Here is a 21,080-nt window from a genome sequence, read left to right as displayed (position 1 = left end):
GGAGCAGGTAGGCCCGCCTTGGGGAGGGGCTGACAACTGACCTGTCCCTCCTCCCACCTCTCCCCCTTCCCCCGAGGAGGGGGACCGAGAGGGAGCTGAGCACAGGGGGTCTGTTTGAAGTCACCCTAGACGAGGGGGTTACAGGGACAGGTTCCCTGGAGGGAATCTAGTAGGAACTCCCTCCTCTAAGCGTTGAGCTGGGGCTATCCTCCCGGATGTTGGTGTTTCCTAAACCAGGGAGCTCCTGTCTCACCCCTCAACGCTCATATCCCTCCCCTTCTGGGGCTGGACCGATACCTCGTGTTCTCTTGGCTTCTGGCCTCCCCCCCACCCCCCGACCTCCAGGGTCACAACTGCTTTCTCCACTCGGTGGGGTAAAAAAAACCCTGACTCTGCCCAGTGATCTCCTGCCAGAGAGGCAGTCGGAGAAGGTGGAAGGTGGGCGCTCTTGAGTGGGGGACGAGGAGGCAGGGAATCTGGGCTCCCGGGACTGGTCTCGCCTTCGATATTTCCTGTCCCTGGGTCCCCCCCGACCTGGCATGTGCCCTCTCAGTGACCCAACCTCGTGTCCGGGGAGCGGGCATTGGGGACTCCAGGCACTGGGGTTGGGCTGGGTGTGCCAGGGTCGGGGGTGAGTGGAAAGAGGGAGGACAAGGGCCCCTTTCTGGAGGCCCCGCCCGCTCAATACCCTTTTGTCCGCTGCTCCCGGGTGGCTCCGCTCCGCTGCCCCCAAGGGAAAGGGATGCTGACAGAGGAGGGGCCTGGGGGGGGAGGGAAAGAGCCGGGGACAGGCAGAGGGCCCTGCTTTAGGAAGGGTCTTTGTTTCCTGCCTGAAACAGGAGCCTAGGGATATTCCACACCAAGCCCCCTCCCTCCCGTTCCTCTGGCTGCCCCCTCGCCAATTCCCCCCCACAACACACACTAGAGAGACAGGGCAATGCCAAGCTGGAAGTCCTGCCATCCGGGTCCTTTCCCCGGCACTCCCCCACCCACCTCTCCCAAAACCCGATCTCTGCCCTCACCCCATCATCCGGCCCCAGGGGAGGGGAGGAAGGGAGGTCTGGACTCCATCCGATTTGTCCATTCCAAGCGCTTAGTACAGTGCTCCGCACCTAGTAAGCGCTCAGTAAATACTATTGCATGAACGAATGGATCCCCTCACCCCCACTTCCACCCCTACCCGCCCCCCGCCCCTTTGGCCTGGGCTCAGAGGCCCTTTGTGTAGAGGATTAAAGAGGCAGAGCCGAGGAAGGCGGGACTCAGGAGATCGAGTGCAGGGAACTGTGACGGCTACTCAGGTACCTCCACTCCCCCTCTTTTTCCCCATCCCTCGCCTCTTGCTTCTCCGCTCTTCCCAGCTCTAAGTCTCCTTCCCTCCCCCGTCCCCAACCCACTCCTGATCCCACTCCCTCCCCTCCCAAGGAGTTGCGGTTCCCACACCCATCTGAGAACCGAGCTACCCGGTGTGTGGGTATGTGGCTATCCCTCAAGGTCCCCGAAATTTGCTTAGGTGTGGGCACGGGTGCCAACCTTTCATTGTGAGTGCCTGACAAGTCGGGGTGTGGCAACCAGGAGATGGGGTTTACGGGACCTGGCTTCCAGGGGTGGAACGCCCTGCCCAGGCCCCAGTGGGGAAATAAAAAGTCTTCAGCCCTGCCCTGAAGACCAGAACAGTGAGAGGAGCCCCCAAGCTGGGCCAGAGGAATAGATTGATGTGCCAAGATGGCAGCTCCCCTTCCAGCTGGACGCCGGCCAGCTCCAAGGAGCAGGAAAGGCTGGCTAGGACTGCCCGCTCTGTCCAAAAAGCTGTGTGTGGTGTGGGGGGGGAGCTAATTAACGCCTTAATGATTTAACCCCACAATCCAAATTCGGTGGGGACTATAGACTCGTCACCCTCCTCCCTCCCTGAGTTGGTCTCCCGCAAATGTAGGCTTGCTGAGCCAGGGATTCTGTCTGAATACTGCATATCTCTATAGCTCCCGGGTGTGTGTCTGTATCTGTGTGGCTACATAAATAGCCAAGTATCCCCATGTCTCTTTCCACGTTCGTGTTTTCTCTCTTGGCCTGGTACCTCGGTGTGTGCAGGTGAGGGGCCAGCTTTTAAGCCCATACTGTCCTCTGGTGGTTGCTTGGAGAGCCATGGTCCGAGCCTAACGGAAAACCCAGGTGCTCGGCTTCTGCTGAGCCAGGAGGCAGGATAATAATAAAAAATATCTGTTAAGTCCTTACTATGGGCCAGTTTACTATAGGGTGGATAAAAGCAAATAGTCCCTGTCCCACATGGGGCTCACAATCTCCATCCCTATTGTCACAGATGAGGCAACTGAGGCCCAGAGAAGCGAGGTGACTTGGCCGAGATCACACAGCAGACAAGTGGTAGGGCCGGAATTAGCTCCCAGGGCCGTGCTCTACCCACTGCGCCATGCTGTATCTCTAGCCAGGTGTTGCGGCTAGCGAACGCTGAGGACCAGCGAAGGGGTCAAGGAGGTCTGGGGCTTATCTGATTGTGACCCCTGGGTCCTCTGAAGCTAGGAAGGGGATGAGAAGACACTCAAGTTCCCCTCTAGAGAGACAGAAGTAAAATAAACAGAAGTCCCTAATGAAACTCACGTTGGCTCTTTGGGGCGGCGGGCAGAAGGGAGGGGAACGGGGAGGAAGGGAGGTCGGATAAATTACAGTTTGGGGGGTGAACCGGGACACAAAAGTGGCAGAGAGTAAAAAGGGAGTTGATGGGGAGAGAGTTGTGGGGGTTGGGAGGAAGCAGGGGGTGAAAGTGAGGGAGAGACATCAGAGTTGTCGTCACCGCTGCCAATCCAGTGGCAGTGCCCCCGTGGCCCAAGACAGCCCAGCCGTTGGGAGCCCCGCGGCAGCTGGAAAAACAGGCTTGCAGCGACTCCTGGGCCCGGATACTCTCTCGCATGGCCTAGTGGAGAGAGCACGAGCCTGGGAGTCAGAAGGAGCTGGGTTCTTATCCTGCCTCCCCCACGTGTCTGCTGCGTGGCCTTGGGCAAATCACTTCACTTCTCTGGGCCTCAGTTACCTCATTTGTAAAGTGGGGATTAAGACCGTGAGCCCCACATGGGACGGGGACTGCGTTCAACCTAATATGCTTGTATCCTCCCTAGTGCTTAGTACATTGACTGGCACACAGTAAATGCTTAACAAATACCACACTTATTAGTATTATAATTATTATTATCTTGATCCAGGGGCAGCCACTGGGCTGAACAGACCAGTCCACCAGCTCACCCTCACTGGACTTTAGGGCTAAATCTATAGCCTCCAGCCTAACAGGAGTGAGGGTCCAGGCTTCTGTTTGGAACCCAGGGCTGGGCCAGTTATGGGGGCTCCACTTCCCACCCCCTTCTGGGACAAGGGATAAGGCCTTTTCTTAGAGGCAAGGGAATGGGCAGCTTAACCAATCAATCAATCATATTTATTGAGTGGTTACTATGTGCAGAGCACCTTACTAAGCACTTGGGAGAGTACAACAGAATTAGCAGACACGTTCCCTGCCCATGAGTTTATAGTCTAAATTGACTCTTCCTTCCCTAGAAGGTTTGGAAGGGACCCCCTTGCCTCCATGGGGCTGCTGCTCCTTCCCAGGATAATAATAATAATAATAATAATGATGATGGTATTTGTTAAGCGCTTACAATGTCCGAAGCACTGTTCTAAGCGCTGGGGGGGATACAAAAATAATAATAATAATAATGTTGGTATTTGTTAAGCGCTTACTATGTGCCGAGCACTGTTCTAAGCACTGGGGTAGACAGGGGAATCAGGTTGTCCCACGTGGGGCTCACAGTCTTAATCCCCATTTTACAGATGAGGGAATTGAGGCACGGAGAAGTTAAGTGACTTGCCCACAGTCACACAGCCGACAAGTGGCAGAGCTGGGATTCGAACTCATGAGCCCTGACTCCAAAGCCCGTGCTCTTTCCACTGAGCCACGCTGCTTCTCCGTGGTACAAGGTGATCAGGTTGTCCCACGTGGGGCTTATAGTCTTAATCCCCATTTGCCAGATGAGGTCACTGAGGCACAGAGAAGTGAAGTGATTTGCCCAAAGTCACACAGCTGACAACTGGCAGAACCGGGATTAGAACCCATAACCTCTGACTCCCAAGCCCGAGCTCTTTCCATTGAGCCACGCTGCTTCACTAATAATAACAATAATTGTGGTATTTGTTAAGGGCGTACTTTGTGCCAGGCATTGTTCTGTGAGCTGGAGTAGATACAAGGTGATCAGGTTGTCCTATGTGGGGTTCACACATTTGATCCCCAATTTACAGATGAGGTAACTGAGGCACAGAGAATAAAATAATATAGTATTTGTTAATCACTTAAGTATTTGTTTTCCCATGTGGGGCTCATAGTCATGGGTTCTAATCCTGGCTCTGCCACTTATCTGCTGTGTGACTTTGGGCAAGTCACTTCCCTTCTCTGTGCCTCAACTACCTCACCTGTAAAATGGGGATTAAGACTCTGAGCCCCTCGTGGAACAACCTGTTTGCCTTGTATCTACCCCGGCGCTTAGAACAGTGCTTGCTACATAGTAAGCGCTTAACAAACACCATTATTATTTTTAATAATAGTGTTAATTAATCCCATTTTACAGAGGAGGTAGCTGAGGCCCAGAGAAGTGAAGTCGTTTGCCCAAGATGACACAGCAGACAAGTGGCAGAGGTGGGATTAGAACCCACGTCCTCTGACTCCCAAGCCCGGGTTCTTGCCCCTAAGCTACGCTGCTTCTCTCCAGGTCTGCACTCAGAAGCGCTCAATAAATGCCATAAACAGAGGACTGATTCATTTATTCATTCATTCAGTAGTATTTATTGAGCGCTTACTATGTGCAGAGCACTGTACTAAGCGCTTGGAATGTACAATTCGGCAACAGATAGAGACAATAATAATGTTGGTATTTGTTAGGCACTTACTATGTGCAGAGCACCGTTCTAAGCCCTGGGGTAGATACGGGGTCATCAGGTTTGTCCCACATGAGGCTCACAGTCTTCATCCCCATTTTCCAGATGAGGTCACTGAGGCCCAGAGAAGTGAAGTGACTTGCCCACAGTCACACAGCTGACAAGGGGCGGAGCCGGGATTCAAACCCATGACCTCTGTCTCCCAAGCCCAAGCTCTTTCCACCGAGCTGCACTGGCTTCCCCACCCTGGTCCCACCTAGCCAGTGTGGGTTGGGGCAGAGAAGAGAGCAGCGTGGCTCAGTGGAAAGGGCCCGGGCTGTGGAGCCAGAGGTCATGGGTTCGAATCCTGACTCCGCCACTTGTCAGCTGCATGACTGTGGGCGAGTCACTTCACTTCTCTGTGCCTCAGTGACCTCATTTGCAAAATGGGGATGAAGACTGTGAGCCCCACGTGGGACAACCTGATTCCCTTGTGTCTACCCCAGCGCTTAGAACAGTGCTCCGCACATAGTAAGCGCTTAACAAATACCAACATTATTATTATTATTATTAAGAGAGCCTGTTATTGGGTAGGGATTGTCTATCTTTTGCCTTATTGTACTTTCCAAGCGTTTAGTACAGCGCTGTGCACCCAGTGAGCGCTCAAGAAATACGAATGAATGAATGAACGAACGAATGAATGAATAGCTGGGGCGCGTCTCTATGGTGACCTGGGTGGGGCAGAGAGGCAGGAGGCTGTCGGAAAAGGCCGAGCGCCCCTTGGCGGCGCGGAGGGGAAACTCCACCACCTCCCCCCACCCCCCCCAAAAAGGGTCAGCAAACCCTCGGTGTTGTCCCCCAATGTCCTTGCAGGAAATCCTAATTCAGTAGAAGCAGCGAGGCTCAGGGGCAAGAGCCCGGCCTTGAGAGTTAGAGGACATGGGTTCTAATCCCCCCCCCTCCACCCCTTGTGTGCCGGGTGACCTTGGGTAAGTCACTTCTCTGGAGCTCAGGTACCTCAACTGGGAAAGGGGGATGAAAAGCGGGAGCCCCACGTGGAACAACCTGATTCCGCTGCATCTACCCCCGCGCTTAGAACAGTGCTTGGCCCATAGTAAGTGTTTAACAATGACCATCATCGTTATTATTTTCTTTCCAACTACTTGGTGTTTTTTTTCCTACAGGGTCAATATTAAAAATTGGCAAACTCCAGAAATCCATTTGACCCATAATTGCTGATGAGGTAGACATCCTTGCCCACCCCCTCTCCCCTCCCAGCTATGTCATCAAGGGAAGCTAGATGGAGGCAGGGTCAGTGAGGCCGTGGCCCCGCCCGCCCCTCGTAATAATAATAATAATAATAGTAGTACTTGTTAAGCACTTACTCTGTGCCAAGCACTCTTCTAAGCACTGAGGTAGATATAAGTCATTCAGGTTGGACACAGTTCCTGTCCCAAATGGGGCTTACAGTTTTAATCCCCATTTTACAGGTGAGGTAACTGAGGCCCAGAGAAGTGAAGTGATTCATCAAGGTCACCCAGCAAACAAGTGGCAGAGCCGGGATTAGAACCCAGGTCCTTCTGACTCCCAGGCCCGTGCTCTATCCCCTAGGCCCCTTCTCAGGGGCAAGCCACTGGGGTGCATGTGGGGTGAGGTGGGAGGGGAAGACCAGTCCACAGGCCCAGGGGTCTGCAGCCAGGGGGCCCGGGGGTCTCCCACCTCCCATGAGGAGAACCAGAATCAGAGGGCTGCCGCCCTCCGACCTCCAGGCTCGGCTGGCCGCCCGGGTATGCCACAGACCATTCCTACTTCAGCGAGGTGGAGAGGGAGGCGCGGGGGGCAGGGGAGGGAAGGATGCGGTCCAACGAGGTGCTACCTCATCCTCCCCAACCCCCCGCCAACTCCCAGACTCCATCAGTGAGGACACAGCCCGTGGGCACCCCACTCTCTACCCCCCTGCTCAGCTCCAGGAGCCTGTGGGTAAGGAGGGTCACAGGACAGAACAGGGGCAGGCGAGTAGGGGGTCTGTCCCAAGTAGAGCCCTCCCCCTCTCCAAATCTACGGGTAGGGCCACTCCTTGAGGTCTCGTCTCTCCTCCCAAAGGGATCCGGCCCCCGTAACGGCCCTGCTTCCGTTGGTTTCTCTCGCCGTCCCCCTCTGCCAGTCAGCGCCCAGCCCCTACTGCCCCCGCAACCTTTGGCCCAGGAGAGAGGGAGATGGGTCGGGTTGGTTGGGCTGGACCGTGGCTAAGTTCGGTGCAGGCCTCCCTGGAGGGGAGCGGGGAAGCGGCAGCAGAAAGTAGGAGGGTGGGAAGTAAACGCAGCCACGGTGAGCGCTCTGCCTTGCCCGACACCCAGGCCGGGCCCCTCCTCAGGGTAGAGATTGACGTGAGAATAAAGTTGATTTGGTACATCGTCCTGGGGTGTCCTCTCCCTCGCCCCTAGTCCGGCACAGGGACCCGGGCTGCCTCCCTCGGGCCTGGCAGAAGCAGGGGTGGGCGCCTACCTCACGCCACCTCCGGGAGAGGATGCGAGGGAGGGGGCGGGGGACAAAGCAGCTGGGCCCGGGGCCATGCTGGGTTTCTTCCCCCTCTTGCCCTCGGCCCTGCTTCGACCTGCCCGGCCGGGGTCCCGGAGCCGAAAAGGGGGCAGTGGCGCACCCGGCCCGACCGCTCTGGTCCCCAGCGTCGCCAGCGGGAGAGGGGACAACCCGCCCAGCAGCCACTTTGGACAACACTTTAATGACAGACATGGCCGCAGCACAGTGGAATCGTTAAAAAATCAGCAAGTGGTAAGACCCCCCCCATCCCTCGCCCACTGTGCCCAGGCCCCCTGAGCTCTTCCCTCTCTCCCAGCCGCGGGAGGGGGAGTTCCACGGGTAGGGAAGCGCCCAGGCCGGACCGTCCACCCTCCCCCCAAATCCCTGCAGATATGGCCGACGCGGGGGAGGGGGCGGCGGCCCCGGCGGGCCCTGGCACAGACGCACATTCTGAAGTCCCCGGGCGGCGGAGGAGGAGCGGGGACGGACGGACGGGTGACCGGGGTCCCCCCACCCCCCCACAGGAGGGGTTCTCCCTCCTCCAGCGTCCTGGGGGAGACTCGGGTTCCCCGGCCCGAGGCCCGCTGGGGGCGGCGGGCGGAGGGGGCCCCGACGGAGCCGCGTAGACAACTTGCAGCGTGAGCCGGAGAGGGCCGGCCCTCCGCGGGCCGGCCCGCCCGCCCGCTCCTCGTCCGATCAGGGCTCCGCGAGCGCGGGGGCCTCGTAGTTGAGCACGTAGTAGTCATGCACGTACATGAGGACGGCCACGGGCTGCCCGATGATGAGACTCAGCCACACGGCGGCGTTGCCGTAGTTCCCCCGCAGGAAACGCCCCACGACCCAGGCCAGCGGGATCTGCGGGGGGGCAGGGGAGAGGGTCAGCGGGACAGAGGAGAAAGTCGGGGAAGCCTGCTCTGGGAAGCCTCCCCCAGGGCCCAGGGGAGAGAAGGGCAGGGCAGAGCGGGGGAGGACGCGCGATCTGGGGTGAGGGAGGAGAGGAGGGGGCGCAGCTCTGACCTGGGCCATCATGCCGGTGAACGCCCACAGGCGGAACATCCTGAGCGGCACGCTCACCAGGTACTGCGCGGGGAGGGGGACGAAAACGGCAGGGTCAGCTCCGTCCCGGCCTGGCTCCTCCCACCCTCCGAACTGGTGTTCCCCGGGGGCTTCCCCGGCCCTTCCCCACGCTCCCCTCTGCCAACCGGTCACCCAGCCCAGGGGAAGGCACGGCCTCAGGGCGGGGGCGAGGCGAGATCTCCCTCCCTGCCTCCGGCCCGGCCCCCCGGGCCTGGCAGACTGACCTCATGGAAGAAGGCCGAAGCCAGGAAGACGCCCGTCTGGGCCAACCACTTGTTCATCCCCCGCTTCAGCGCAGGCTTGTAGAAGTGTCTGGTGGGATGGGGGAGGGAGAGGTGACGCTAGGCAGTGCCCGGCGGGAGGCCAGACCTCCCCCCTAAAGGCTGCAATGACCGCCACCCCCCAGCCCCCACCTGAGGCACCACTTGTGGACAGGAATGTTCCAGTTCTGCCAGAAGTAGGTGACGGATTCGGAGTTCCTGGGTGGAGAGGGAGAAGACGCAGGGGTCGCCAAGGCCCGGGCCCTCCCCTCCCCTCCCCGGGACACCCCCCCAACCTCCGCCTTCGCCCCTCACCACCAGTCACGGTAGAACTCGCGGTCTCCGAATTGCAGGACCTCGGCCAATGCGTTAAGGCAGGAGTGGAAGAACCAGTAGAAGAAGATGAGCCAGATCAGGTGGTTGGGGACCTGGGGGCACAACGGACTAAGAGAGGGAACGGAGCCTCTCCCCTTCGCAGCCAGGCGGTGCCACAACCAAATCAGTCAGTGGTATTTACTGAGCGCTTACCGTGCGCAGAGCACTGTCCTGAGCATTCGGGGGAGTACGATACGAGCGCGTAGGGCGGACGTGTTCCCTGCCCACAATGAGCTGGCGGTCCAGAAGAACCCCCAGCGCCGCCTGCCTCCCACAGCTCACCGGGGCACTACCCGTCCTGCGTGGCCCCACCAGACATTAGGCCCAGGGGATCCGATGAAGAAAATGGTGGGGGGATGAGGGGAGGGAAGGGAAAGGCGGGGGGGTGTTCTGTTCCCCTGCTGCATTGCCGGGGAAGGCTCAGACAACCAGAGAGACAGACAGACTCACGGCCAGTTTCAGGAGCCGCTCGATGATGCGAGAGTAATCCATGTCCTGGGGATGACAGGCTGGTCACGGCCCACGCCTCCCCCCTCCCGGCCCTCCCCACGTCTCCCTCCCGGCTCCGACACCTGCCCCCGCCGCCGCCCCTCGGCCCCTTCCCCCGGCCTCCGCGTACCTTGAATGGCTTCATGGAGTTCTGGATGGTGGGGACCATCCACTGCAAGGAGGAGAGAGAGGAGTTAGCCCTACCGCTCTCCCCACGCCACCCACAGTCCCCAGGGCGCCGGAGCCCCGACTCCGGTGGAGGCGCGTGGGGGGGCCACCCGGGCAGGGGATCCCCAGGACGCCCAGACCCCACCCTCGTCCCACGTACCTGCTGGATCAGCCCCACGAGCAGCTGCGTGAAGAACAGCTACGGAGGGAGAGGGAGAGGGGCCCGTGAGGCACGGGGCCGCAGGCCGCCCCGGCCCACCCGCCGCCCTTCCCCGCTCCCGCTTCGGGACTCACCATCTCCAGGAGCCTGCGCAGCAGGAACCGCTTACGGATGCGGGGGGAGCGTGGGAAGTTGAGCTCGTAGCACAGAGTGGGGGCCAGCAGGAAGTAGTATAGGTCTGGAGGGGGAGGTTTCAAGCCCTCCATCACCTTCCCCCCTCCTACCTCGCCTCGCTACGCTCCCACTACACCGAGCCCGTACACTTCACTCTAATGCCGACCTCCTCTCCGTACCTCCATTTGGTCTATCTCACCGCCGACCACTCACCCACGTCCTGCCTCTCTGGCCTAGAACGCCCTCCCTCTTCACATCTGACGATGACTCTCCCCGACTTCAAAGCCTTTTTGAGGGCCCATCTCCTCCGAGAGGCCTTCCCTGACTAAGCCCTCGTCTCCTCTTTTCCCACTCCCTTCTGCGTCGCCCTGACCTGCTCCCTATATTCATCCCCCCCTTCCAGCCCCAACAGCACTTATGTACGGATCTGTCATTTTACTCAATGTCTGACTCCCCCTCTAGACTGGAAGCTCACTGTGGGCAGGGAATGTGTCCGTTCTATTGTTGCCTTGTACTCTCCCAAGCGCTCTGCACACGGTAAGCGCTGGAGAAGCAGCGTGGCTCAGTGGAAAGAGCACGGGCTTTGGAGTCAGGGCTCATGAGTTCGAATCCCAGCTCTGCCACTTGTCGGCTGTGTGACTGCGGGCAAGTCACTTAACTTCTCTGTGCCTCAGTTCCCTCATCTGTAAAATGGGGATTAAGATTGTGAGCCCCACGTGGGACAACCTGATTCCCCTATGTCTACCCCAGCGCTTAGAACGGTGCTCGGCACATAGTAAGCGCTTAACAAATACCAACATTATTATTATTATTAATAAGTAAGACCGACTGACTCAGGAGGAAGAAGAGGAGGAGGTGAAGGTGGTGGGGGCGACGGCATCAGGCCAGCTGCCCCCGTTCTTCCCTCCCCCATCCCCCAGAAGTCTGGGTTCTGCCAGCCCCCGCCCCCTAACTCCCCACCCCGCCCCTCACCTCTATAAGTCAGGTTGGCCGGGTAGCTCACCGCACCGGACCCCACATCGCCGTTGGCCTTCTTGGCACCGGAAACTGCAGTGACACACAAGGAGTGGATCTCTGGGGGGGTCCTCACCCCAAGCCACCCCTCCCCACCCCCACCCCCGGGAGCCAGCAGGCGAGGCCCGCGCCATCCCCCCGCCCGCCTCCGGCCCCTGAGGGCGACCGGCTCCCCCGGCCTATCCTCCCTGCCCCGTGCCCGCCCCCTCACCGGCTTTGCCCGTCTTGCCCCTGGCCCACTGTTCCCGGCACCAGAGGTTGACGTCGCGGTAAGAGAACATCTTGAGGAACAGGATGGTGTAGATGCCCAGTGCAAACACGGAGCCAACTGGAGGGCAAGACAAGGGGGTGGAAACGTTGCTAGGTCGGTGAGGTTCAGACGCTGTGCCCTCCTCCCCCAACTCGGCAAGATGGTGGGGCAACGGACCCGGATGGCTCGATGCTGGAGGAAGGGGCTTTGGGGCCCAAATCCCTCTCCCAACCCCGTGCCTTGGCTCTCTCCCACCCCGGCCTTCCAAGGGGGCGGGAGCGCGGTGAGAACACACATACTCGAGGGCTTCCTCTGCCTCAAGGGGAGGAGGAGGAGGAGGAGGAGGAGGGTACCTGGAGTGATGGAGCGGACCAGAAGCACCACAGCAGCGGGGAAGCACAGGATGGTGAGGAGGTTGGCCACGTGCAGCAGAGTCCCCACCCTCTCTGACACGGTGCCCTGGGGAGCGGCGGGAGGGCAACAGGTGGCTTCAGCGAGACTCATCACCCCCTCCTCCCAATCACCCTTCCGACCCCCAGCGCCGCCCTGACCCTCTCCGAGCCCACGCTGCCTGACGTGGTTGACGGAGAAACGAGACAGGGATGGATGATTGAAATCGGGCGGCGGGCAGGTAACGGAAGTCCCGCGGGGCCGCGTCCGGCTGAACCGAACCGGAGAGGGTCTGGGGGCGGTCCAAACCCGACCAGTGAGCTCCCCGACCCCATACGGGGACGCTGGGCACGTCGGGGGTGGCCACTCCGCATCTGAGTCCGGCCCCTCGCCCGGGTACCGCGGAGGAGGTGGCCGGACGGGACCCGTTTCCGGGGTGAGGGTGAGGATTGAGGGGTGGGCCCGGCACGTACCGCCGCCAACTGCCTCTCCACCTGGAACCCGGCCAGGACGAACGTGTTGGCCACTGGGAACGGAGAGGACGGTACAGACACCACTGTCACCCCAGCCTCCCCCCCCAGCAGATTCCCGCTCCCCAATCTGCCTGCCCCGCAGCTCCGCCCCAGCCACAACCCGTGAGGATCCAGGCTCCCACACGGGCCCAGCCCGGCCTGACTCACCGATGACCAGGCACAGGGAGGGCCAGCTGTACGGGTCCTTCAGGAACAGGGACACCACCTGGATCGGATCCACCAAGATGCCGTACCTGGTCGTCGGGAGGGAGAAGAGGAGGAAGCACGGAAGCCGGTCGGTGGGAAGGGCGGCTCCCCGAGGCCGTGCGCCTTCCCCCCGGCAGGTTGGGGACGACGCGTCGTACTCCCCCGAGCGCTCAGTCCGGTGTTCTGCACACCGTAAACGTTCAACGAATACGACCGATGGACCGACGAGCAATTGACAACCCAGAGACCTGACCTCCCCAGAGGTTGTTCGGAGCAACCGAAACGCCCCCGTTCAGGGGCCGGCCGGCCCAACGGACAGGGCCAGGGGAAAACAGCCCGCCGAGCCCTTCCCGGACCCCAAGGACGAGACGCCTGGGTTTACGCGGGGCCGAGCCGGACGGCGTGAGGACGGAGAGGCTCCGCGAGGACGTTCTGGGGCAGGTCCCCTGAGGTCACACCGAGGGTAGCCCCGAAACCAGGCGGCAGGGCCCCGCGTGACCCACCGGGGTGGCCCGGGGCGAGCGTGGCCCCAACCGGCCCGGGCCCCCTCCGTCTCCCGAGCCCGGGACCGCAGGCGCACCGCCTCCCCTCAACCCTAGGCCCGCCCGGAGCGGACGGGGACACTTACTTGATGAGGTTTTCTAAAAATAGCCGTGCGTTGCTCAAGATCTGGCAGGGGGAAGAAATGACACTGTTACCTCAGACCAGCTGAGCGCCAGGGGCCGCAGCTGCCAGCTCAGGGGAAACCGACACCCGGCCGACCACTCCCTCTTCCCTTCCTTTCCCCTCCCCTCTCCTCGCCGCCGCCAGCCCGGCCTCGTCACGGACAGCTTTTACCGAGTGCCAATTGGGTACTGGGTCCCGGGCACTTGGGAAAACGCACTAAAAACCAGAAGAGATCCAGGCCTTGCCCCTGAGGAGATTCTAGGCCAGCGGGAAGAGGAGGGGAGGGGATGAGCCGGGCGGACACGGACTGACCTCTCACCCATCCTACCGGCTGTGACCCCTAAGGAGAATGGCCTGGGGGTGCGGGCTGGGGGCGGGGAACATTAGCGGGTCTGCCCTGTGCCCAACCCGCCCCAGGCCGAAACGTCTCTCTTCTGGGAGGGGGCGAGGGGGCCCCCGCTGACCTACTGGTTGGTTTGGGAGGCCAAAAGCACCATCCCCCACCCCTCCCCAGGGAAAGCTAGAACTCTCTGCCCCAGTGGCTAGTACGGTCACGGGCTGACCCGGACTCAGCTGGCCCGTAGCCTGGGACCCGAAACGGAGGGTTGCCGACACATCTGGGGGAGAGGCAGGGTGGACGGGAGAAGCGTGGAGAGGTGGTGGGGGGGCAGGCCCCTCCGGGGCAGGATGTGGCCACATCATCCCTGACACAAGTGGAGCTTTTCCTGGAGACCGTGCTGGCGCAAGTCCCGGGGTAGGGGGGTATAACGTCGGGGGGATGGGGGAGACCCCAAACCCCGCCATAGACCACCGTGCCCCGACACCCACAGCCGGCCGACCCCTCTCCATGGAGCCCGGCGTCCTCGGCTGGTAGGGGAGACTCCCAGGGAGGACCCGAACCAGACTGGTCGCCTCCTCATACGTCCTGGCGCGGCTGCCCTTCCCTCCCAGCCGCAGCTGACCACACGTTGTAAGTGCAGCGGCTCTAAACCACATCTTGGGCCTCCAAGATAAAGCCGGGCGGCGGCCTGTTGGTGTCTGCCATTTGGGACCCGGCCGGTTTCCTCGGGGAGAGGGTGCCGAGTCAGCAGGGACCCCCTCGTAGCACTCGGGGCTGCGGGGGACGGAGGAGGCAGGGATTCAGCTGCTTGGCGGGACCGATACCCACTAAGCAAGCAGAAAGATGCTTGAAAACCATCGGCAGCGCCACGGAAGCCCCTTTCCGGAGGGGCGGGGGCCGGGCCCTTCGTTTGGTCCAGATCCACCACGGTGGGATCTTTCTAGCGGAGTCCCGACCATCCTCGGGTTCGGCCCCTAGTCCCGGGACCACCCCGGTAGAGGACGCAGGGGCACAACCGGAGTCTGGACCGAGCCCTCCCACTCCCCGGCCCTCCTCAGGCCCCGTTTCTGCGCCTCGCCTCGGCCCCAGCTGGACCTCGCGGAGTGAGCCGCTAAAGAGGTGGGTGTGTGTCTGTGTCTGACACAGAGAGCCTGTCTACCATTACAGCCCCAGGAAGGGCCCCAGGAAGGGCACAAAAACTCCTGGGCTGGGTTCCCTACGTGGCACGGGCCTATTCATTCAATAGTATTTATTGAGCGCTTACTATGTGCAGAGCACTGTCCTAAGCGCTTGGAATGGGCAATTCGGCAACAGATAGAGACGATCCCCGCCCAATGACGGGCTTACGGTCTAATCGGGGGAGACAGACGGACAGAGGCAAGACAACGTAATCACGATAAATAGAGTCAAGGGGATGGACGCCTCGTTAACGAAATAAATAGGGTAATCAAAATATATCCAAATGAGCACAGTGCTGAGGGGAGGGGAAGGGAGAGGAGGAGAGGGAAAGGGGGCTTAGCTGAGGGGAGGTGAAGGAGGGAAGGGGGAGGGAGCAGAGGGCGGAGGGGGAGCAGAGAGGGAGAAGAGGCCTAGAGATATGGGGGTTCGGGGGAGGCTATTAGGAGCTGTCCCTGACTTGCCCCTCCCTCCCTAGGGCGGCTTATCTCCCCACCTGGCTGTTAAGGTGGCGTCTAGGGACGGTACGGGAGAGAGCCAATGAGGGGTTTGGAGAGAGAGGGCATTTCCTGCCAGACCCCTCTCCCAGCAAGCTTTAAGGCCCACAGAAGCAAGCACTGAGGCTGGGCAGCCCTCTACAGGGTCCGCGGGGGCCAGGGGCTGTGAGTCAGGAGGGAGGGGGACTGACGGACCCAGGTCTCTCACCCAGGGGCCGGACCCACAAGCCCGGCTCAGCCCCGGGCTACTGATGGCCGTGAGCGTAAGCCGGCACGGGCCAGGTGGGCAACGGCCCTCGGGCTGAAGCCAGGCGGCCCTCTGGCCCTAGGTCCCAGGTGAGGAGAAGTCGGGAGCGGGAGGGGGATGAGAGATGTCTTCGCTGCCCCCCTCGGCAGAGGCCAAGGGAAAACAGAACGCTCTGCCCAGGGCGGCCGAGCGACCCTGAGAGCAGTCAGAGGAGACCCAGAGTCGACGGCCTCTACAGGCGACGCGATCTTGACTCCACGGGAATCTCACCTGGGGAGAGCCAGCTGTGGGACGGGGAAGCTGAAGCGGGAGGGAGTTTCCGCCCAGGGGTGGGGTGGCCCAGAGAGGGGCCTCGGGACAGCTGACGGCCGGCGCGGCCGGAGGCGGGAGGCCCCGGCCGGCACGTCAGAGGGCCCCCTGGGTCCCCGACGGCCGAGTCTCGTTGCGCAACCTGGCCGGCCAACCTGGCCTCTGACCCCTATGAGCGAGGTGCCGCCGGAAGTGGAGGGGAAGGGCAGGGGTCAGTCCTACCGGGGCCCCGTCACTCCGCGACGTGGACAGCGAGAGCTGATAAATCAGGGCAAGGGTTAGCAGAGAGATTAGCCAACGCCCAGCGATCGGGGTTGGGGAGGCCCGGACCCCGGAGATAAGGGCCCCGAGCTCCGCTCTCAGCCTCTGCCCTCCCCAGGACCCTGCTCCTCAGCCCCCATCCCTGCTGGCTCCAAAATCTGGCAGCGGGGCCACTCCCTCCTGCCCACACCCCAGGGGAGAAACTGGCCCCGGGGGAGACGGAGACGGAGTCTGGCCCTGGCCCCTGATTCCACCCCCAGGGCGAAGGAATTCCTCAGCGCATGCCCCTGGGTCGTGGAGAAAAGGAGTGGTGGGTGTGAGAACAAATGGAAGCTTCCCGCTCCCCCGGGGCCAATGGCTCCTCCCGTCATCCTTGGGTTTGGGGGGCAAGGAAGGTGGATTCAGGATGAAACCTTCACTCCCGGGGCCAGCCCTCTCACGTCGGGGGCGGGGTGAAGGATTTCCCTCCTCCTCACCGCTCCCCCACCTGCACCCCGTTGCCCCCAAACCCCGGTCCCCGCCACCCTTTCAACAGTTCCTTGATAGCCGGGGCCCCCGCTCTGGGAGGAAGCCGGAATCTGGCTGCACTCAGAGTTGGCCCAAGTGGCCGGGCGGGAGTTGCCTCAGGCCGGGCGTCTTACCACCCCGGGCCGGCCGTGGGGGGCTATTTATAGATGCCTCTAGAGCCGGCCAGATCCATTACCCTCTCTGGCCCCCTGCCAAGCCACCCCCTGGCCCTCGGCCCTCCCCCACTTCACAACCAATCTCAGCTAAGCCCTCCTCACATTCCCACCCCTCCGGCCCAGCAGTGGCGGGGTCTGGGACGGGGCCTGGGCCAAGGAACAGGGAGGGACGGGTCAATCCGGAGTCGTCGTCGTCGTCTTCCTTCCCTCCCCTCCTCCGAGACCCTCGCACTCACCAACATGACCACACACCAGTTCAGGATGCCCCGGTAGTTACTGAATCCGCTGGCTGAGCTGAACAGAGACTCCTGTACCCGATGGCACCTGTGTGGCATGGCACAGAGTGGGAGGAGGAAGAAAGGGGAAGGGAAAAGGGGGGGGGGGGGGAAGACCACCCAGCCCAATCAGACACAAGCCTAGGGGCCGGGGAAAAGGAGGCGTGGAAGTAGGGTTTCTGGACTGTAAGGTCAATGGGAGCAGGGAATGTGTCGACCGACTCTTATATTGTACTCTGCCAAGCGCTTAGTACAGGGCGCTGCACAGAGTAAGCGCTCAACGAATACGACTGATGGATTAATAGAGCCCTGAGGGGAGAGATCCATCCACCCGAGGGGCCGGGCTGGGCCCAAAATCCCAAGGGAGCCTCCCCGCAGCCGGCCTTGGGCGGTTTTACTCCCCGGGAGACCCGTGACAAAAGGCGGGCAAAGAAGCAGGCGAAGGCGGCCCGTTACGCAGTGAGGGAGACTGGGCGGGGGAGGCGGGTGAAGGGGAATTGTGCGGCGTCGTTCCACTGGGGTAGAGCGAGTCCTCCAGGCCAAAGTTGCCCTCCCCTACCCCAGGCTGCCCACCCACCCAATAACCCCGTCGGGCCAGCTGCGCCTCCCCAGCTAGATCAAACCGGGTCTGACCTGGGCCCTCTCCCGGGATAAACCTCTCTACTCTGCCACCTCCACATCCTCCCCAAGTACTGAGCGCTTATTTGAGCGCCAAGCTCTGTACGAGGCACCGGGGGAAGTACAGCAGAGGCCTTCCTAAAAGAATCATTTCCTCCCAGAAGGCATTCTTTGACAAATTCTCTCAGCTTCCCGGTGATTTCTCCCTCCCCGCTTCAGCTCTCCTGGATCTATCCCTCTCCGCTCCTCAGACACTCCACCAGAGAGAGTCAGACCCTCCCTCCGCCCCCAGCCCACCCAATCAGACAATCGGCGGCAGTCGCCTCTTCCTGCCCTCTTCCCCAGCTGACAAGTCACCAGGCGAGGATGCCCCTGCCTCTGCCGTGCAGAAAGCATTGTCCGGGGCTAATCTGGCAACCTGCCCCTACCCTTGCCCTCCAGGAACCAGTCCGGGGCAGAAGAGGCTCTTCCATCTCTGAGAGGGCAGACCAATAAAAATAGTAATTGTAATTATTACGGTGCTCGTTAAATGCTCACTCTGTGCCCGGCACTGTAGTAAGCACCGGAGTAAAGACAATACAATCGGGGAGTCCCGCCAGGGTCTCAGAGTCCAAAAGGGAGGGAGAACAGATCTCCTATCCCCAGAGTGAAGTGACTCGCCCAAGGGCTCGCAGCGGGCAAGCGACAGAGCCGGGACGAGAACGCAGGTCCCGAGTAGGAGGTCCCTGCTCTTTCCGCGGGGCCAGGCCGTCTCCCTAATGTTTGACGGGGAAAAGGTCTGGGGAGCCAGAGCAATAAAGGCATGGAAGCTGGCACCGTCCCCGGCAGGTCCCAGCTGAGATGTAACTTCTCTGGGACCCCCGGGTCCCCGCCCCCCCGGAGGCCTAAACAAAAACAAGTTGAACGTCGGTGGTCCTCCCCAGTTCCGGGCCTCCGATCCGGATTGGGAGGGGCCGGAAGGAAGTCGAATCGAGGCCATCCCTTGACTTCTGGGGAGGTGCGGGGCAACCCTGCCCCTCGACTCCCCTAATCTTGGCATCAAAGTCCAGAGCCTTAATGAATTACACACGCGCACGCCACACACACACGCTCTCTCTGGCTCCTGCCCTTCCAACAACTGAGCCAGTTCATCACGTAATTCGGGCACTCGGGAGCAAACTGGGAACTTCAGCTGGGGCAGGGAAGAGTTGAAAAGGTGACAGGGGAAGGTGAGAAGGTTCCTGCTGAATCAGAGAGTGACTGGCTCCCGGGGTCCGGCCGCACCCTGGCCTGGCGGGTACCCCCACCCCCGGCCTCGCCTTTCGTGGAAGGCCTCACCCAGCCAGGAAGTGCTGGGAAGCAGCCAGCTGCCCGCTGCCTACCGGCGGCTCCGGAGAGAGCGACTGCGGGCCCGAGAGTCAGAAGGACCCGGGTTCTACACCCAGCTTCGCCTCCTGTGTGCCGTGTGACCTCGGGCAAGTCACTTGGCCTCGCTGGGCCTCAGTCGCCTCATGCGTAAAATGGGGGTGAAGACCGTGAGCCCCGGGCGAGGCGGGGACGGCGGCCAACCCCGTCTCTTCTCCAGTGCTTAGAACAGGGCTCGGCGGAGAGTGAGCGCTCAGATTCCATCATCGGGGGGGGGGGGGGGGGGCCGGGGCCACAGGGGCTCTGTCCGTCTCACCTTTGATGGTTCCGCTGGGACCAGCGGGGGGCAGTTGGACGGATCCGGAAAAAGATGAGACTCGGGGGAGTTGGGCAGAATCCGGGGAGCCTGGCTCTGAGGAGGCCCGCGCAAGACCAACCCAGACCTGCCTCTCCCTCCCAGCACCCAGGTGGACCACGTCCAACCTGATTTGCTCGACCCATCCCGGCGCTCGGTACGGTGCCCGGCGCATAGTAAGCGCTTAACAGATACCATGATCACCATTATCCCCCCGCTGCTCCCTCGACTCCCCCGTCGCTCCGCGTAGAGAACGCCCCAGTCCGGTCCTTAGGGGGGAGATACACTTTGTCCAGAAACCGGGGGCAGGGCCTCTCCCCCCTCTTGCCGGGCAGGCTGAGTTGGTTTCAATGCACAGGAGTTTTAAATAAAAGGGGGGCAGGAGAAGGGTCTGCTCCTCTCAGGAGCTGGACAGCAGGGAAAGGGGGGAGGCCATCGATTGATGGGACTCGTGGAGCACTTACTGGGTGCAGCGCAGTGTTGTGGGCAGAGTTGGTTGACACATTCCGTGCCAGTCGGGGGGCTACAGTCTAAAGGAGGTCGGGGATGGGGGGGGAAATGGGCACAGCAGCCGGTGGGCCTTGGGGACCCCACGACCTCCCCCCTCCCTCGGGGAAAACCGGGAATCCCCGGGTCGCGGGGGTCGTCCCGGACCTTCCCCTTGACCCCAAAGCCGCGGGTTCTTTGCACTCTGAACCGTGGGTCCGGCTCGGCTGCCGGAGGTCACGCCGGCCACGCCGCCGCCCCCGGCCGGCCCCGGAGCATCGGCGGACACGGACGGGCCGGTTCGGAGCCCGGGGACGGAAAGGTCAAGGGGGAAGGGGAAGGGGAAGGGGAAGGGGGGGCTACCTCCAATCCCGGTCGGGTGCGGGCGCGGGGGGTCCTCCTCCTGCTGCTGCTGCCGCCCCCCTGGGGGCCGGCCCGTCGGCGGCGGCCAGCTCCTCCGGACCCGCCTTGCCCCGCTTGGGCTCCGCCGCCGGCCGGTCCTGCTCGGTCGCCGCCAGGCCGCCCCCGCCGACCTGGGGCTGGTGCCGCCCGCCCGTCCTCCTCCGGCGAGAGCCGGACGCGCCGCCCCGGTCTCCCATGGCGACCCCGGACGGGCTCCCGGCCGGACTCCCGGACGGACTCCCGGGGCCTCGCAGCTGCCCGGCGCTGGACACCGCCGCCCCGCCTCCTCCTCCTCCTCCTCCCCCTCCCCCCCGCCGCCGCAGCGACCCCTGCCGCCAGCCCGCCGCCACGACGCCGGCGCCGCTCGGCTCCTCTCGGCTTCCGCTCGGCTCGGACTCGGGCTCCGCTCGGCCGTTCGGGTCGGGCTCGGGCTGGGCTCGGCCGCTCGGGTCGGACTCGGGCTCCGCTCGGCCGGGGTTCGGCCCCTCCCTCCGCCCAGCCGCTCCGGGAGGGGGGGGAGCGGGGCCGCGGTGCACGCCGGGAGTTGGAGTCTCCCGACCTTGACAGGTATCACCCTGATAAATAAGAATACTAATTCTGGGACCCGGGGGGACCCACAGGGACGTTTATGATGGTAATAAATACTAATACTAGCTCTGTGAGCCGGGGGGACGCTTCTGATCGTAATGATAATACTAGTTCTGGGACTTAAGCGCTTACTAGGTGCCAGGCGCTGTGCTGAGCCCTGGGGTGGTTACAGACCAAGCGGGTTGGACCCAGTCCCTGTCCCACCTGGGGCTCATAGTCTCCATCCCCATTTGACAGATGAGGGAACTGAGGCCCGGAGAAGTGAAGCGGCGCGCCCAAGCCCACACGGCGAACGAGTGGCGGAGCCGGGATTA

General features: G+C 61.9%; 1 protein-coding gene across 1 annotated transcript; it reads right to left on the bottom strand.

Moving 5' to 3' along the window:
• Window positions 1-7,624: 7,624 nt before the first annotated feature.
• DGAT1 (diacylglycerol O-acyltransferase 1) lies at window positions 7,625-20,476 on the bottom strand. Its single transcript, XM_029062553.2, has 17 exons — window positions 20,140-20,476; window positions 16,935-17,022; window positions 13,148-13,188; window positions 12,481-12,566; window positions 12,274-12,326; window positions 11,764-11,869; window positions 11,372-11,488; window positions 11,119-11,193; window positions 10,107-10,210; window positions 9,973-10,011; window positions 9,775-9,816; window positions 9,606-9,650; window positions 9,096-9,208; window positions 8,934-8,999; window positions 8,745-8,832; window positions 8,461-8,523; window positions 7,625-8,298 (listed from the first exon to the last, which is right to left on the bottom strand). Exons 1-17 carry the CDS (start codon window positions 20,373-20,375, stop codon window positions 8,140-8,142), a joined length of 1,521 nt encoding a protein of 506 aa, XP_028918386.1. The 5' UTR covers window positions 20,376-20,476; the 3' UTR covers window positions 7,625-8,139.
• Window positions 20,477-21,080: the final 604 nt, after the last annotated feature.

The sequence above is a fragment of the Ornithorhynchus anatinus genome, chromosome 4 (genome assembly GCF_004115215.2).
Source record: "Ornithorhynchus anatinus isolate Pmale09 chromosome 4, mOrnAna1.pri.v4, whole genome shotgun sequence".
Lineage (NCBI taxonomy): Eukaryota > Metazoa > Chordata > Mammalia > Monotremata > Ornithorhynchidae > Ornithorhynchus > Ornithorhynchus anatinus.
This window is presented reverse-complemented; position numbering and strand designations above follow the sequence as displayed.

Coding starts and splice junctions, on each gene's coding strand:
- DGAT1 (XM_029062553.2), bottom strand. CDS start 20,375: ATGGGAGACCGGGGCGGCGCGTCCGGCTCTCGCCGGAGGAGGACGGGC. Junction 12,567..13,147: donor TTTTTAGAAAACCTCATCAA/GTAAGTGTCCCC, acceptor CCCGACGACCAG/GTACGGCATCTTGGTGGATC. Junction 11,870..12,273: donor TGGAGAGGCAGTTGGCGGCG/GTACGTGCCGGG, acceptor GCCGCTCCCCAG/GGCACCGTGTCAGAGAGGGT.